The sequence below is a fragment of the Phoxinus phoxinus genome, assembly GCF_949152265.1.
Source record: "Phoxinus phoxinus genome assembly, chromosome: 4".
In the NCBI taxonomy this organism is placed as follows: Eukaryota; Metazoa; Chordata; class Actinopteri; order Cypriniformes; family Leuciscidae; genus Phoxinus; species Phoxinus phoxinus.
In genome coordinates this window covers 38,542,042-38,560,719 of record NC_136879.1, presented here as the reverse complement: position 1 = coordinate 38,560,719, position 18,678 = coordinate 38,542,042, and the positions used below count along the sequence as shown (strand labels likewise).

At 41.1% G+C, this 18,678-nt stretch overlaps 1 protein-coding gene across 1 annotated transcript in view; it reads left to right on the top strand.

The window, feature by feature from the left end:
• The window catches only part of LOC306997004 (NACHT, LRR and PYD domains-containing protein 3-like), an 85,120-nt gene that overhangs the window by 27,721 nt on the left and 38,721 nt on the right, over positions 1–18,678 (top strand). The window contains exon 11 of the mRNA XM_079609990.1: positions 2,998–3,176. Coding sequence (XP_079466116.1) covers positions 2,998–3,176 — 179 coding nt within the window. The remainder of the gene's footprint in view (positions 1–2,997; positions 3,177–18,678) is intronic.

Genomic DNA, 18,678 nt, shown 5'->3' with positions numbered 1-18,678 from the left:
AATAACAAAGAGGGGAAAAAACATTACAAGCAATAAACAAAGAGTGCTTTCAGTATTTAATAGTCTGAATGTTTTCCATTCAAGAGCTGTGATTAAGTGATTTTTCTTTCTCAGTTTAGATACGATAAGCTGCTTCACACTAATGCACAGATCTCTTTTGAAATATAAGATGTGGTTTGTCCTGTCCTTTTAATAACTTAAGACATAACTGACTGTTTACATTAATTTCGCGTCATAAACGCATTTTTGAGATGCAAGTAAACACGTAGACAGAGTCGCTCACAGCCGCATGTGAGAGCGCTCTTCACAAAGCGGGCGTGAGTATTTGAAATTGAAAGCCGCTTCTGTCGATGGTTTTCATGTTTTTATTTTTAATATATAAGCCAACTGCATTCCAAAAGACATATGATGCCTTTATAGAGCATTTGTAAGGAAAATACCGGCGGGCGGGACCGCGCACTACTAGAGGAACATCAAGCGCGCGTATTTCACAGCGAGTGCCATTCTAGTGCAATGAAGCCCGCGAATGTCCAATTCGCTTCAACTTTTCCGATCTGTATGAAAGACTATTTTTTCGGAAGGTTCGAATGTGTGTGTGTGTGTGTGTGCGTGACAGAGGAATTAGAAGCAAGCAGAATACGGTTGTGTATAAAGCACACGCAGCGTCATCACGCAACGCTGTGTTTAAAACTAAGCTCAGTCTCGATTCTGAAATTATCTGAATCCATACAGAATCGTTGAAGAGAATCTATAACACAATCGCATAAATTAAACAAACTGTTCTTTCCTGTAGCCTATGCCAGGCCTACATGCAGCGTAACAAGTTGATGCTTCATCTGCAGTGCAGACTGCTTTACTATCGCGTGTCACGTGACCAGAGAGTAATCGCAGCTTTTGCGATTACAAAATCGCGTTTCATCATATCGCGATATATAATCATTCAGCCCTACATTTTGTGATGTTTCTTTGTTACCACAAACTAAAAATAAAAAACACTAAAACTTCTCTGATCAACAGACACCGCTTAGCTATTGTTAACCTTCCAACACCACACCAACAAACACTAAAACTTCTCTGATCAAGAGGGTACACTTGTGAACTATTGTTAACCTTCTAAATTACCAACACTTTCACACTTCCCTGCCTACAATAACAGGGAAACAAAAACAAAATATTAGCACGTAATGCTATTCTTCCCTGCCTGAGAACAGAGGACACCAAAATATTAGCGTAATGTTAAACTTCCCTGCCTAAAAACAGAGGATAACTTTCATCTCTAAAAGAAAAACTTTAGAGGATAACTTAGTTAACAAAACTTGCAGCTGTTTGTTAACGCTTCTCTGACGGCGCAGAGGATTACTGGTCTTGTAGGTTCTTTTGGATAGTCGCACTCACCAGACCTTGCTTTGTTCAGCTGGAAGTTTTGCTCTGGATTTCAAAAGATGCAGTCTGGAAAGCAGATCTTTGTTTGAGCTTGCTGGATTCAGGTTGGAGGAAGCTGGAACTCAGTCAGATCTTTGTGAGTAGCTCTATCCGGGTCGCGGCACCAAAACTGCAGGAAACTTTTCCTTCTTCTAAACAAACACCAGGAGACGTTTGGATCACGTTCAAGCAGAAGTTCTTCTTTATTGATCGCGGCGGCAATTCTTTCAAACAGTCTGAATCTAAACAGTATACATGGTAATTTATACATTCCAAGGGGGAGGAGACTTCTTGGGGTGGAGACAAATTTAAACAAATCATACGACAGCAAGGAGGAGTTAATTCTTATCTAGCTAAAACCGGTCTGGTAGGTTATCTAGAGAAATTGAGCAAAATCAGCATATTCACTCTATTGTATTGCCAATCTAATCAGTCTAATTCTTTAACGTCTGAGCTAGGAATCAGCATAACTATTCACATGCTAAAAATGGCCAGGAACTCCGGTTCCAAAGGCCATCCGAGAGCCATTAAAGACAAAAGGTGAAAGTCTCCCCAACAGCTAGGCTGAAAGGTGAGAATCTCAGTGATGCGACTCATTTAAAATACAATAGAGAAAACAGGACTGGCAGGACAGGAGACTCTTGCTGGAGACTCAATAATCATCTGAAATCAGTATCAGTTTATACACTATTGCAGTAAAAAATAAATTAAACATTTAATACATTTGTAATCCTACAGTAGTAAACGCCGCTCCATCTGAAAGAACTGCGAGTGAGTCGCTTTTAATGTTTATTTGAAAAAGCAACACACATCAGACATCTTTCCAAACATGAGAAGCATTTATGAACCTCTTGTCCAACAAAAGACAACATTTAATAAATCAATCAATGTGTTTCAATCTTCTGTTTATTCAGCTACAGATATGTATGATGGGTATAGGGATTTCCTGGAATGACGTGTGTTATCGTACTTCTGTGGCGGGGAATATTTTGTGTGTGTGTGTGTGTGTGTGTGTGTGTGTGTGTGTGTGTGTGTGTGTGTGTGACACCCTCTTGCTTTCAGATCGAGCAGCATTTATTACCGATCACAGAGCCGTACTTCACTGACAAACTGCATAAAATAATCACAACCTTTACCAGATCGCGTGCGGTTTCATTGCGATCAATCGTGCAGCCCTAATATCAAACTAACGATCAAACGCTTCAGGTTTTGGCCTAAGATCAGAGGAAACTTTTAGGATTTGCTAAATTTGTCTCAGACGGCCAAATCGTGTGCAGTCGGCTTAACAGTAAAACTATCCTATGTTGTGAAAAGTGTCATTTATTAAAGCAGATTTTGCACAAGACTGAATTTTAATATAGTGCAAATAAGAGAGAGAATATTTTTCATGATTGAATGATACTTTAGATGTTTTATGATCATGTTTTGTGACATTTTAGATCTCAATCTAATGATCCATCAAACATATTAATTTGTGCTTTAAGTTTGAACTTTCTCTTTAATAATGGATTCACTGCTAAACTGATCTGGTCTGATCTGAACTGAGAGTGAAGTGTGTGTCATTGTTCTCTACAGGTTGTATGAGTGTGATCTCACAGATGAAGGTTGTGTTGCTCTGACTTCAGCTCTGAGATCAAACCCTGAACACCTAAGATATCTGAGTCTGTCTGGGAATAAAATAGGAGAATCAGGAATGAAGTTGCTCTCTGATCTGAAGGATGATCCACATTATAAACTGGAGACATTATACTACTGTGAGTATATCTTTATTTGAAGCCTTTAAATTGACCCAATTCCAGTGACCGTTCTCATGTGTGTAACTGGAGAATATCAGATAATAATTCAGCTCCACTTTAGTCTCTGTATTTTAATATAAGTTTAATTCTGTGATGTGAATATGATCTATGAATAGGATAGGTCTAGATAAAAAATTTTTTTTATCCCTTACATGTCTACATGCACAACTTTTATCACATGGCTGTAATATGAATATACTAATATCTCCGGCTGTTTTTCCTGAAATGATCTCCAGATTTGATGTGACTCAGTAATGTCTCACACTCATATGTGTCTGTCTGTGTGTTTTATTGTAGGATCAGTGTTTAGACGTCAGTTCAGTTTCCTCAGGATCAGCTGATGGTGAATAAAGAGCCGCTACAGAGAGTGAAGACACAGAAACACACAGCGATCACACTGACGTGTGTGTGTGTGTGTGACTTCACACCAGTTTCTTGTTTTATAGTAATGATTCATGAAAATGAGTGCTGAAAACAGCAGCTTTGAATTGTTTCAAATTTATTTACAATGTAAATAAATTTACAATGTAGATGTGAAACACTCAAAATACGTGGCAAACGGTTAAAGCAAAGTGAAAACAAGGCTTAGAGATTTATTGTGCAATACTGACAGCATTGGACACATTTATTATCATTAGCCTATAACTCACCTATAAATCACCTTTCTGTTGGCTGTGGTTCCAGAGACATATATGGCTCCTCTCATTCAGCACTGCGGGAAAAATATAATTTCCAGGTTCTAATTTTGTCTTAGAAAAATAGTAAAATCAACAACAAAAAAAAAATCTATATTAATTTGTGAATATTTTAAATGTTTTATAAAGGGGCAAAAAGTCATAAACAAAAATTCGTCGATATTAAATTTTTTTCGCAGCATTTGGTGTAGCCTACAGTTCAAATTAAAATTGTGGTGTTCAACTTTGCGTTTTAAAAATACAACAACCGTTTTCGTTTTGCAATTACAGGTTAAAAATATTTTCGTTCTCTCGGTTTTGTCATTTAGTAATTTTTATAGATTTCAACCATATTATTCCTTCTTGAGTCTCTTTGACAAGAACTTAGATTAATGTATGAATTGAATAGTGATTGTGTGACCTATGATGAGGGAACAGCCAGTGATGGTAGTACCATCAAATGATAGCCTATAGCGATGTCATCAGGATACACATACACCGGTAGGCAGTGGCCCACCTTACCGGGTGACCACGTCGTGGTCCACCAGAATTTATAGTTTACCCACCTCTTTTTTTACCACTACACCTCTGATTATGTGATAAAAACATGATGAAAAATACCACCTAAACATAGCCTAACTGCTTAGAAAGAAAACACCGAACAAATAAGAGTAGCCTAATGCGCATACCGCATACGTCCATCTCACGAATGGCTACAGTCTTCTTCATGCCATCTTCACCCATTAGCTGCTTGCCAGCGCGAGCACAAAGCCCGAAATCATGCCCCACTCCTGTAAAAAATAATTTGCTATACAAATATATCAGACGCTGCCATTTAACTTAGTCTTTATTTACAAACTTGGACACCACACGTGACTATTGACTGACCACGAAGGTAACTTAGCCTACTTGCTTTTTTCATTCGTTAATGTCTCGCGGTCTTGCTGTTTTTTTTTTCTTTGAACAATTAAAACTAAAAACTGTGTTGTAACGCAAGCGTTACTGAACATGTACAGAGTAAAATGTTACTGAAAATTTATTAGTAATGCCTTACACTACATTACTTTTGTAACGCGTTACTCCCAATACTGTTATAACATGTGTACTGAGTCGACCGTTCTCTGGGACATGTTTTCATGCAAACCGGAGATTAGCTGCTAACGCTAGCTTTCGGGGCATTTGGTAAATCACTATTTTATACCACTAAAAAGGCTCAAAATAGCACAACACTTCAATGGTAGCATAATAAGGCCCCCAAATGCAAACCGAGGCATTGAGAAGTGTACCGACAGTTTATTAAAGGGTAACTAAACCCCTGGTCAGAGACTCCACCCACTGGCAATATTTGAAAAATGCTGGAAAAGTGGGCAGAGCCCAGCGGAGATACAGGGGACAAACCGAGGGCTGGGCTGAGCGGGGGGCCTGCACCTGAGACACCGCAGTGACGCAGTGATTGACAGCTGCTGTCAGACTTACTAAGATGGAGAGTGACTGGAGTGACGCAAGTAGCTTTGCAACAGAGCGGTCATTTGAAGTCGAGGACTTTTCTCCCCCACCTTCACCTGAAGTGGAGGAATATCTGTGGACACAGAGCCAAAACCATGGCCGCTGGCTCAAACTGCGGTGTCACATCGCGGTCGGCATCCGACGATGCTAGCGAAGCAGCCGCGCAAGAGAGAATGGGGCCAGTATCTGAGTGGATTATTATTACTATTGACCTACGTTAAGTATATTTTTCCGTTATCTGAAAAAAATATCCAGCAAAATGCGCCGGCGGTGGTGGAGTCCATGCAGGAAGAGCAGCGTTTGGCACACAAGTGCATGTAAACACTGGCGCCTAATTTCCAAGTCTGGTGGAAAGTTATGCAGTCCAGCAGTGCTGTTGCTACCGGCAACACTACACCTACTTACCATCCTAACCACTGTACTAAACGCAGATAAAGCTAATGCTAAAAATCTACACTATCCTAACTGATGCAATACTAGTACTAACTAACTATGCTTCTAACCATACTAACAACTATGCAAATTATTAACTACCTAGGCTAGGGCTGCACGATATTGGAAAAAAATTACATTGCGATATTTTTTTCTCCCAACGATATATATTGCGATATTGAGAGCCATAACTCCAGGCTAAAGACAATAATTACCATGATATTAATAATTTCACTAATAAACAAGCTTCATTACAAGTGACAAAAAGGTCACTTAATATTTTATTCCAAAATTAGAACATTTCTGTAAACAGAAAAGCAGAACGCATTTAAACGGCAGCTTTACACCATACCACCTGTCTGCGCCGTCGCTCCCACCACATGCATCACGCGCTGTGCGTAAGGCACCAAGAGCTGAGGGGGCACCAAAATATGAAAAATCAATAATTATAATGGCAATATTATTTCAGTATAGAAATACAGACATCCCAAGTCTCCCGGAAGTTCCGGGAGTCTCTCGCATATTGATAGCGGCTGATGCCCGCAAATTAGTTAAAATCTCCGGAATCTAGAGCGAGCGCGCACGCGAGACAGACACTGTGCTCCAAACCGCGCAGCGCATGCACGGCAGAGAGGGAGAGAGCAAGAGACTGTGGCGCGCGTGCCTCATGAAGCGCATGTAATATCTCCTGCTGGTGCTACTACCCTTCACATCGCATGTTCCGGCGATGTGACTATCGCTCACTCGCACATCGCGATGTCGATGTTAAAACAGAATAGTAGTAGTAGTAGTAGCCTTTATTGTCACTTAGTCACAAGTACCAGCGAAATTAGCCATCAACCTGTCCATGCACAAGCATACATACAATATGACAATGGGGTAGACAAGACAGGAAGACAGAGGATTGAGGAAAATAATACAGCATGACATGAGGATAGGTGAGGGAAAAAAAGGCAACTCCCAGACTATGCTCCTATGAGGAGTACAGTCTGGGAACAGAAAAAAAACACCTCAGCAACATTAGCACATAATCAGTACTACGACATGAATCCACAAGACTTGCAACAGGGGAGGGGAGTCGGGGATGGAGGTCACCCAGCACAGGCAAGCAGCCATCCGGTCCTGCAGCCATTCTCGGCGCTGGTCACAGACCCGCCCGCCAGGCTGGGGGGTACAAAGCGGCGAAGGCGAGGGATGGGGGTGGGTGGGTGATTGCATATCTGTATATATATGTAAGAGTTTGTGTATGTGTAGGCCTGGAGATTCGCTCCGCCTGGCATCCAAATCTCGGTGCCTCTGTCCGCAGGATGTTATAGCGTTAGCACAGCAAGTTGCCATGGAGACAACCTTGATTAGGTCCCAAACAGAGTCAACAATCAGCAGGTGTCTGTGAGAATGGGGGAAGGAACGCAAGAGCGGCTCCCTGCAGTGCTCTTCCGGGGGAGTTGTTGTTCCAACAGCGGCCTTGGCCGAGGCCAGTGCTGGTTGAGGGGGGCCGAAAGCAGATAAGATTGGGATTATTTGGTCTTGGGGCGAGTAGCCGCATTCCTTTGCACGACTACTCTCTTAGTCCATTCTGGTCCATCAGCTTTTGCAAAGCCGTGAGCTTCTCCATGATCTTATCCATATTTCGGGTCACCTCCCTGTTGTTATCCATAATGCGGTTGATAGTCCCAGCCTGAGTGCTGACCGCTCTGCCCACTACTTCAATCCGGGCAGCATTGTGGGGCTTTGGACAGCTGTCACCATCTTCTTATTTTCTTGATAAACCAGGGCAATGCCTAATCCAGTCAGCAAAAGACCTGTTATCATGGTTCCGAATAGATAGATATCTTCAATGTCCTCCACGGAAAGAGCCGCCAGACACACGACCCGCCACCTCTCCCACGCGTCCATCAGCTGCGAACGTTCCGGCAGGGCAGTCAGGTTCCCCCGAACCCAAGCTTCTCGTCGAGAAGATGGTGTCAATTGCGTTGAGAGACCAGTTGATCAAATCCATGATTTTTAGTTTGGAGAGCAGTGCGGAGAGAGTCTCTCAAAGTTAAGACATAAGACTAGACGAGAGGAGCGAAGCAGGGAAGGTAAGGGGGAGGAGAGGGAGAGAAATTGCGACCGCCTTCGTTGAGAGCCAGAAGAGAATATCGTTCAGCCCTCGTTCAGCCCTAACCTAGGCTATACAAAATAAATAACTATATAAATGATATGCTAACTAGATGCTAATATACGCTACCCTGGTTGTTTTCAATACTCGGAATTCCAACTCCTGACAGTGGTTTTGATGAAATCAGATGCTTTTATACCAGGGGCTGCCAATGGCGTGGTGAGCTCGCACCAAGGGCGTGGCAGAGTACCGTCACAGGGTTCCCCTACTTCAGGAGCTTCCGTTTAACCTGAAGAGGGCAGCACTCAGACGTTTTTACATCATATATTTGAAAATTAAAACACTTTATACCCAAATGTCAAAAAATGTACTCAAAAAATTTAAATTGCCCCATTCTTATAGATCATTAACTAAAAAAAGTTGTTTTAGGGTTTAGTTACCCTTTAAAAAGACAGATTATAAAGACTGTAGCGTACATGTTTACATGCAGACTCGGACACAATCTTTATAATCTAGCTATCTTTTTAATCAACTTTCTGTTCACTTACAAAGTTCTGGGTGTCCATGATCTCTTCGAATGACAGCTGACCACTTCTTTCTTCTATCCTTATCTTTTGGTATAGAATAAAATCACAGTTCGGGGATCCTCTTTGCACAACATATTGCTGGCATTAATGAGACCGTCGGTCGCAAAGATGGCGGCGCAAAGATACAGTGACGTCATGTGACCCGAACGAATATGCGGGCGTGGGACTGTTTATTTTTGTGTTTGTATGACGCGTGATTTTCTCTGTGTAGTAAATGGTATGAGGGAATGGCTTGACGGATATTTGAACGGAAGTCCTGCTGATCGGTATGTAAACCCACTCATGTCTTTATGTCCACTTTAAAGTAAAAGTATGTTCTTTTAAGGCGAGACACGGCAGGCAAAAACATCGGGTTTTTTTCACTGGTCAATTTTGAGATTTTGGGCTATTTGTCTTCAATAACATGTTTTCTTTCAGACTTGTGCTGAAAAAAAGTCCAAAATACACATTTAGGTCTTTATTTTACTACACTTTGTCTATTTGCGTCAGTAGATTTCTCTGAAATTCAACAAAAGTTGCCGTTCTAAATCAACGCGCTGCTCCGCGATCTCTGTGTTCTTCCTTTAATCTCACACACGTCTGTGAAGCTCTCTCTCTTCTGTACAATGCTGTCGGATCCAAATATGGTCATTTCCTTTTAATCAGTAACCAATCGTGAAAGTAAAATGGGCATTTAACCCTAAAAGCGAAATCTCATTGGCTGATGTCAATTTCTGACAACCTGATTCGTTCAGATGCATCACGTGACGCGCTCTGACACTCAGATGTGTGTTTTTGACTGTTTTTCTGCTCAGTTGAAGGCCATAAATGCTGTGTTTATAAGTTTTGATGTGATTTAGGTCGTTTGTATTGTTGTTGCTAATGATTTGATAAGATATTGTGTCAGTAAATAGTTGTTTCCACTAAAAAAGTATGATTTTTTACATTACAAATCTTTAAATGCCTTTTTCTCAAAATGACTTTTCTCTCATACTCCAAGTCCGAAATCTCCTCTTCAGTAGCACCTATACACACCAAACTTTCCAGTCTTGTACCTAGTCATATTATGAAGACAATTACAGAGGGATTTGTAAATATATTATTCCTAGCCTGATTTATATAACATTTTAGTCCAAAAAACATGGCGAAAATAAATTTGTTAAGGCTATTGACAGTATATTCTGTTTTACAGGATAACAAAAGTAGATATCCATAAATCCCTCTGTAATTTTTTTCCCATCTAATTTGTGAACACAATGAAAAAATAATTTTGAACCTGGCTTTATCCAATTCTGAGATTTCGTTTTTTTAAATATAGGCAAATTAGCGCATATTTAATTAGATAATGCCTAATTTGCATATTTAAACAATAAATTACAGAAAACTTGTAATACATTTTTTTCTCATCTTAATGTAGGTAATCAACTGGGAAAGTTTCATGGTGATATCTGCTAGTTACAAATATTTCCCTATTCACCTGTAGTGTCTCGCCTTAATCTTGTTTCTTGTGTGTTTTTAGGCCGTTAAAAGTGGCCGTTTGATCACGACGCTGTTTAGCCTCGACGCTGCTGTTTTGGTTTACGTTTTGTTTTGCTTGTTTTGTTTACGTTTTTTTTTTTTTTTTTTCATTTCAATATTTTGGTTTATATTTAGATTTGGAGATTATTTATTTGTTTCTTTTGTGTTTTTCTGCCTCTATTGTCGGTAGGCGACAGTATAGTGTTTATTTTGTGTTAATTACTCATCGCTGGCAACACGAACCAGTAACTGTTTTCTTATAGACTGTATTTATTTATATCCTGTTATAAATTGATTTTCTTTTTTTTTCTTCAGGAGCCGGGGTGACACAAAAGCGGGCAGGCTAGCCATCCTGTGCATGGTGAACGGAGGCTCTCCTTTTAAGAGTGTGGTAGAGGTTTTCTTGCAGTGGATTTCACTAGTGTGTGTGAGTGCTTTGGAAGTTTTGGGCACGGTGTACTCATTGCGGGCTGATTTGCAGCCTACTGCTCAGCCTGCCCAGCTGATGGTGCACCCCAGCACCATGAGGAGAGCCTGCATGTTGGTTTCTTGATTGGATCTAGTTGCTCAGAAACCAATCAGTGGCCTTGCCACCCATTTACAACTGTTTTTACTGACTCTAGTAGCCTTTTAAATTATTCATAGTAAATAAAGAACTATATTTTTCTGTATGTATTCACGTCTCAGTGTCTTGTGATTGTGGGAGGGAGAAATGAACTTGTGTGCCCTTTTATGGGTATTTTCCCAGCTGGTTTAATGGCGTAGTCGTGATTTATTATAGCTTTGTATTTGAGAGCGTGCCCACTCCCCGTGTATCGCCACAATATGATGATCTATTAATGTTTCCAAATAAATTTTCACAATCTTGTACTGGTTTCTTGTTTTTTTCCCCCTCCTGCCTCTGACCACAGTTAATTATTAATTGCAATGTTAATTTCTATCATATTCCTCCTAAAACCAACAACAAAATAACAGTGATGTGATTGCGGGAAGCGATTTGATCCAGAAATCAAGAGTGTTTGTTACACAAATCTAGTTAAAAAGTTTATTCATGATCGAAAGTGTTACTTATATAATGTATGTTTATATTATATTAAGTGTTACCCAAGTTAACGTCTTATTATAATAGGCTAGAGCTTTTTCTTGAACTTTCCTGAGAAAAAGAGACTCGCTACTGCTAATCAGATCATGTAAGATATGCTGCTTCATAAATAATATACATAAATCCTGTAGCAGATCTAGGCAGGTGGAGGTGTTCAGAGGAACTTCAGGACCAGATTACAGCAAACTAACAACCAGACTTTTTAAATGTTGAGCAAGCGATCTCATTGGCTGCCGGATCAGCAGAGGCCAATCAGCTTGTGCCATGTGGTAATGATGTGATTGCTTGCAGATTGCATGTATATCAGCCTGCGCCCTCTAGAGTTTCATGACTGATATGTTTTGCAGATGCGTGTACAAACCATCCTGGAGTCCCTGTGTTTCATGATGCTCTGAAGGTGAGTGCCTGAAGATTGTGGATATATTAAGTATGTATTCTTTTTATTCTAGGCCCTGTTTACATCTGGATCACAAGTAGACGAGGGAGACATTCCCGTTTACACCTGGTGTTTTAATCCATAACTTTTGTCCACTTTAAACCACTTCTGTCCTGATTTCATCGAGGGAAGGGTCTATGGGTGGGGGAAATATGTGGGCTTTTTCAGATCTTTCGATCTAATGGATGAAATAAGCTCACGCACTTTACATATGAATACGACTGGATACAATGGAAAAATACACTGAGAGCATCAGCTTTAGTTTCTGCTCTGACAGACGCAAGACCAGCTGAACACTGAGTGTGTGTTAGAAATCAGGAATGATGAGAGAACATTGTGCTTGTCACGGTTTTCAAACCAAACTTGGGTCTTCAGCCGACAAGTTTAAACCCCGTCTTACTAGTGCACTTCCCATAATGTTTATGCATTAGATCAGTAGTCGGAGATCAGACGGTCTTTTGTGGCTGTTTGAACACATTCGATCACATGAGCGTTACACACTACGAAAGCAATCCGGCCGAATGTGTTTTCAATTCAACTACCTCTAGAAGTGGTCGAAAGGGAACAAGCTCAAAACCCCATTTACACTTGTATTTAGTGTCATCCACTTGCGACCAAAATGCATCTTAATACAAGCTGTAAACGGGGCCATAGTGTCGATATTGCAGTATTGCATAATTGCAACTTAAGTGCACATTGTTGTTTTTTGTACTGTTTATTGGTGTCAGTCTTCTGAGGAATTTTTTTTATTGCTCTGGGTGCAATAATGCATGTTTTTCCTTTTTAAAAGACATTCCAACGAACTCTCTTTCTTTCTTTATCTCTTGCTCTCTTCAGGGTTGGTCGTGTTCTAAGAGACGGACAACAGACTTCTCGGATTAGTATTGCTGTAAGTGAGAAAACCTGCCATTCTCAGATTTCACTCATGTTTAGCAGAATATCTTATACACAAATAAATGTGTTTTTGTGTTGGATGGTGTCTAAAGCATGCTGCTTTAGAAAAAAAAAAAAAAAAAAAGTTGTTTTGCATTGATGTGCTTTGATTCTCCAACTGTCAGTTGCTAACCGATATCAGATAAAGCAAATGCATGTAAATGTCTCCTGTTTTATGGCTTGTTCTCTGTCAGGGCTGCACTAAAGCTCCTCATAACAGAGAAATCGCTTGAGCCTGTGAAACAATAGGCTATACTGTCGTAACCCTGGTTCTGAAACATCGAGTGGAGAGATCCACCTATGGGAAGGGCATCCGTACCTGTCCTCTGCAGAAGCATCCAATTGCAGACAGACAGAAGCGCGTAGCCAATGCCAGGTAAGGACCCACCCCCTTACCTGAGGGCATATAACGCCTGCACCTGCTACTGTTCTCCAGTAAGTATATGTCACGGTTGTTAGATCCACTGTCTCTCTCCCGTCTGGTGTGTGTGCCAGACGGGAGAGAGATTCCATCAGTCAGCCTATTTAAAGGTGCCATGTGTAATTGTCTGGCAAAAAAAAATCAAGTCATACTCCACATTCCATACCAGATGGGGGCAGTATACCTCACATATCAAAATATGTGATGTAGGATATGGTATTTTATAAAAGCACACACTATAAATATGATAAAGAAGCAGAAACAGATAGTTGCAGTAAAGTAAGATATTTTAATAAGTTGAAGAAACAATAATGATTTGTGACACACACACACTCGATTTGCGCATCGCCATCATGTGTGTATTACAGGTAACGTTATTACATTGCTTCCTGATATCACGTGCGCAAACACAAATAACCTATATTTATATATATATATATATATGTTTACTACAGGGCCGTTGAATGCTTGTATCTGATAACCGTGAAGCTCTTGTAATTATTACTTTACCCAACCTCTCCATGTCGAGTGATGCAGTAAACATCAGACAGCGCACGTGAACCGATCATCTCTACTATAGTAAAAAAAACACGAACACTGTTGAAAGATACAGTAGGCTACACATGACCTGTTCGCGCCACAAATTGTTCTCCGTCCTAATCGACCGAGTCATTGAATGTGAAACAGCGGCTGCTGTCGTCAGCGAGCAGCACTCTTCAGACAACGAGGGCGCGTGCGCCGCGCTGATACCTCCGTTTCAGTTTCTCGAACCCGCGCAGTGCGGCGGACAGAACACGGAGACCATTCTGCCCCTAGCTATGCGTGCGAAAGCATGGGGAGCGATCCCGGGCGTGTCAGAATGGGTGCTGAACGCTGTAAAACAGGGCTATACGCTGCAGTTCGCTCGCCGTCCCCCGCACTTTCGAGCCCGGACCGTGACGAGCGGTCCTTTTCTTATCTGATCTGATTTGTGCTTGATCAGAGCGCGGTGGTTGTAGGGGTCTCTTGCCAAAGGCTTCAGCCATCCTTCCGCTCTCTTCCCTGAATTGAAATGAAGTAGTGGGCTGTACTTTCCATGTCTATGGTACTTTCCACACAATTGACATCAGGTTCAAGAACGCCCACAAGCCGTGCGAGTTATTCGTGTATTGCAGGTTGGCTGGTGGTTATGTGCCCCGCATACCGCCTCCCATGGCCGAAACTGGTATTACGACACCTGTCGGGCCGTGGCTAGTAATGCTAATGCTAATTAAGGTTGATATCTCTGCAGCACTATAACTTGACATTTTTTTAATGACATCATTGCCCTTATTTCTTCTCATTCTTTTGATGCGTGTAGCTCATTTTTTGGATATTTTTACCTCAATTTTTACACATGGCACCTTTAATGCCTTGTCTTTTATCTTATATTTGTCAGATCGTTGTTGGAGCTTCCCTGTGTTGTTACCTGTTTCTGTTCTCCTCATGTGTTCTCTCATCTGTTTTGAGTTCTTTGTGTTGTGCTGGATTCCTGTTTCCAGTTCCGTTGCGGATTCTACACACTGATCATCACTCATCACTCCGAGGTTGCCCATTGAAGTCCCTGTGTCTCACTCTCCTGCTGTCTGCGGTGTGTTGGACATATTGCTTGTTTCCAATAAAGAGATCATTTTACTTGCATCTTGCATCTGTGTATACTTTACGTAACAGTATATTCGCTTCTCGTGCGGTAAGTGGGGCAAAGCTGGTGGATCTCTCCACTCGATGTTTCAGAGAACCGGGGTTACGACAGTAACCTATTGTTCTCTTTCATCTCGTGTTCGAGATCCACATATGGGAGAGACATGGACAGCTCCCCGATTGGCCAATATACTCACAGTGAGGTTCTGTAAGCCAGAGAAAGACGGTCACCCGAAGGGTCGGTGCCTGACACGTCCCATAATCAAGAATCTGCAATCCTGGTGCACACACATAACTGCTGTGCACATGCAGGACATGAAACGTGTGTGGCAGACACACGATAATAACCCCAGTAACACAGCGGGACGGGTGGTCACCCTATTCACAGGACCGTCGACCTGACAAAAAACTGCATACAGAGGCGGAGCTCGGCTACATAGGTGCCAATCAGAGCTTCAGAGCTAAGGCGGGGCTACAGATTATCTGTCCCTAAAGAACCCGCGTGTCTAACAGTAGTTCCGCATTACATTAATTAATTTGCATGCAAGTTTTATTTATTTTTATACCGTGTATTCTCCGTGTAAATTCATGCACTGAACTGTGATGCCCGTACCGTTTCGGTTCAATACGAATAGTACCGTTCCACCCCTACCCAGGAAGGAATGTAAATGCATGCTGGATGACATGAATGTGCATGGCCTGCCGGTCCATTCACCCCTTGTTCTTTTATTTTCAAAGGGTAATTGGGTCGCAGGGAAGGGCTAAGAAGACCCAACCCCTAAAACAGAATGTGCTACTGAGATTCTGTTGACATCCAGCCATTAGTAACGCAAAAAGGAATGAGGAGAAGCCCAACTGGCAGCAGAGCAGATGTCCTGCAGTGACACTCCCTAAACAAAGCCCAAGAGTCGGCTAAGCCCCTCGTGGAATGAGCTCTGATGTCCCCTGCGGGCTGCACTCCCTGTGAGTCATATGCCAAAGCTAAAGCATCCACAAGCCAATGTGAGAGGCGTTGCTTAGATATGGGACTCCCTTTATGAGTAATAAAGAGCTGGTCGCTCTTCCGGAAAGCACTGACCCTGGCCATATACAGTGCCTAGAATAAGTGAACACACTCATGCCAAAGTTGACTAAAAAGAGGAATAACAAAAATCATCTTTTGGAAATTGATCTTAATGCCTTAATTGTTTTTTTTTTTTTTTTTTACATTTACCAATTTTCTTTGTGAATGAATAATGTATCGTAAATAAATAAATGTTCTTCCTTAAAATACAGGGTGCGTAAGTCAGGACATCCCTGTGTTAAATTCCCATAGAGGATGGCAGATTGTTATTTTTAAAGGCCAGTTATTTCATGGATCTAGTATACTATGCATCCTGATAAAGTTCCCTTGGCCTTTGGAATTAAAATAGCCCCACATCATCACACACACTTCACCATACCTAGAGATGCTAGGCATGGTTTTATTTCAGTTAGCCTAATAGCTGGTTTGATTTGCTCATTTTTGAGTTTTCCTAATTTTTTTAATTAAGGCATTAAGATCGATTTCCAAAAGATTATTTTTTTATTCCTCTTTTTAGTCAACTTTAGCATGGGCGTGTTAACTTATTCTAGGCACTGTATGTCTGTAAGGCAAAGGTGGAGTGTGAAAGGAGCCTCCAGCACCATGGAGATGTCCCATTCAGGAACAGTTCTCCTGACGACGGGCACCCTTCATAAATCTGCGGATTAGAGGGTGCTGCCCGACTGTTGAGCCCTCAAAGCCCACGTGACAGGCAGAAATCGCAGCCAAGTAGACCTTAATTGTGGAAAAGGACCTCCCTTTTTCCATGAGGTCTTGAAGGAAACACAAAATATCAGGAACTGGGCACTGATATGATGTGAGACCACACCCATCACACCACCCGTCAAACACTTGCCTCTTACAACCACATAAGGACCGTGTTGAAACGGCCCTGGCATTCTGTATAGTAGCAATCACACGCGACGAAAGCCCCAGTGCGCTTAGGTTCGTCCTCTCACGGGCCAGGCTTATGATAAGCAAGCTACATCACATAAAGTGCTGGGAATATTTAAGTTCTCATCTTGTTTTATTTCAGACCTTAATAAACACATGGCTCAAACTTACAAAACATTGATGAGTCGAACAAGTTCTGTATACAAAATGAATATGCTACAACTTTTGTAAAAATGACAAAGTGGCAAAGTGGTTGTCCAGCGTCGACTTCCGCCTGTGGTCCGCGGAAATCTGCAATTTATGCGGCGAAAGTGCGGGGTATTTGAAAAAATGCGCCCCCCGCATAAATATGCGGACTTTGGCTGATTATGCATTGAATCATGCGATCGCATAATCGCGTTTTTCTGGAGGCACTGATTACTTTTTTAGCGTTGAATGGTAGTCGTCTCGCACCCCCCCCCCCCTCCCCCCATGAGCGGAAAAAACACACTTGCAACTTAGAGCTGGCGGGTCGCCGGACGCAGTGTCAGGAAGGATCGCGTGATATCAGGTCTCGCGATGTAAAGAATTGCTTTACGGCAAAAATAAATCTGCTAAAATTTTGTCATTATTGCGCTACCTCACACTGTTCGAACCCGAATGAAGAAGACGTTGTAAAGAATGTCCCGTCTGCTTTGATGTTGTTCATCTACTAGCCTCTGGTATCTGAGAGTCGCCAACAAGTTTTTCGACAGTGTTGTCAAATATCTATTCCGAAGCTGTAGGGGGAGCTCTATAGAGAAACCTGCGAGCAAAAAGCGAGAACACAGCGAAGAAATTCCCGAAACTGCATAGCCCTGCTTTAATGGTTTTGTCCCTGTATATTAATGACAAAAGAAGAATTCAAAGTTCAAGTATTTGGGTCGATTTGTTGATATATGATGTGTGTTTGACAGGTGATTGACATCAGGAAGAGTGTTGTTAACATGATGGCCTCTAAAGTGGAGGTGGTCATGAAGAAGGCGGAGCCTATAACCTGGGAACGACTGGACACGCCCCCTCCAAAGCCTCAACCGACCAATGAGAACCAAGACCAAGAGAAAATGATCGATTGACTCCCGCCGACACGCTCAGGCTCTCAGACAGCAGTGATCAACTAAACCTGCATCCTCAAATCAGCGAGATTATTGATTTACTTTATTGGAGTTCATAATAATCCGATAATATTGTGTAGGATGAGTTCTGTTGCAGACTGTTCTTGCTTTACACTTTAATCAGTTTATGTGAATGAAAACGAAGCTGTGAGGGACTTTATATTAATATTATAGTAATATTAAAACTTTATCAAAATATAGTAAATATCAAACTAATGCATACAGATACCTAACTAACTATCTTTAACTGGAGCTGCTGCAATTTCAGTTATTTTTATATCACATCACAACAGTCAACTAGTAATAACAAATTTTGGTTTTATTAATCAGGAACTCGTAATTAAGGTCATTTTTGATTGGGAACTTTCGTGTCATGAATGTAGTCGATGGAAGAATGAAGCACCTTCAGACTCTTACTCGGGTTTGCCATTCTAGAAATAAACTGCAGTAAATCACTGAAAACTAGAATGAAATATAAATGTGTTTGTGCAGTTTATGAGACTCATGTTACTGTAAACATTAAATTATTGCACTGTACTCTCAAATTTGTCTTTCTGTCTGTTCAATTCAGTCTACTTCAGGAGATTTTACTTGCTAAATCAAATGCTAAAATAGCATTAATTCTTAGAGATTTTATTTTTGTAAAACATAGTGCTTTATTAGGAAGAATTTATCTGGAATTTTTTTATAAAATCATTCCATCACATGAATGTTTTATCAACTATTTTTACATTCATTCTACATTGACTGTCAGTTTTTACACCGTGTTCAAACCAGCGCCGCAATAAGCGATACAAATTTATAATTCATGTTACATCATCATAGTTTTTGTCCTAACCGGCCGCGACCACGTGACGAATCATTTTTTTTTATATTAACGGTTTCTTTTGTATTTCTGCGAAGTCGCGGCAGGAACATCAACTTACAACATATGACAATGAAAATCTCAGGTGTTTATGTGCTTTACTCAATGTTAAAGCGTCTAATGAGTGTGTGAATATAATTTTGGGTGACCTTAGACA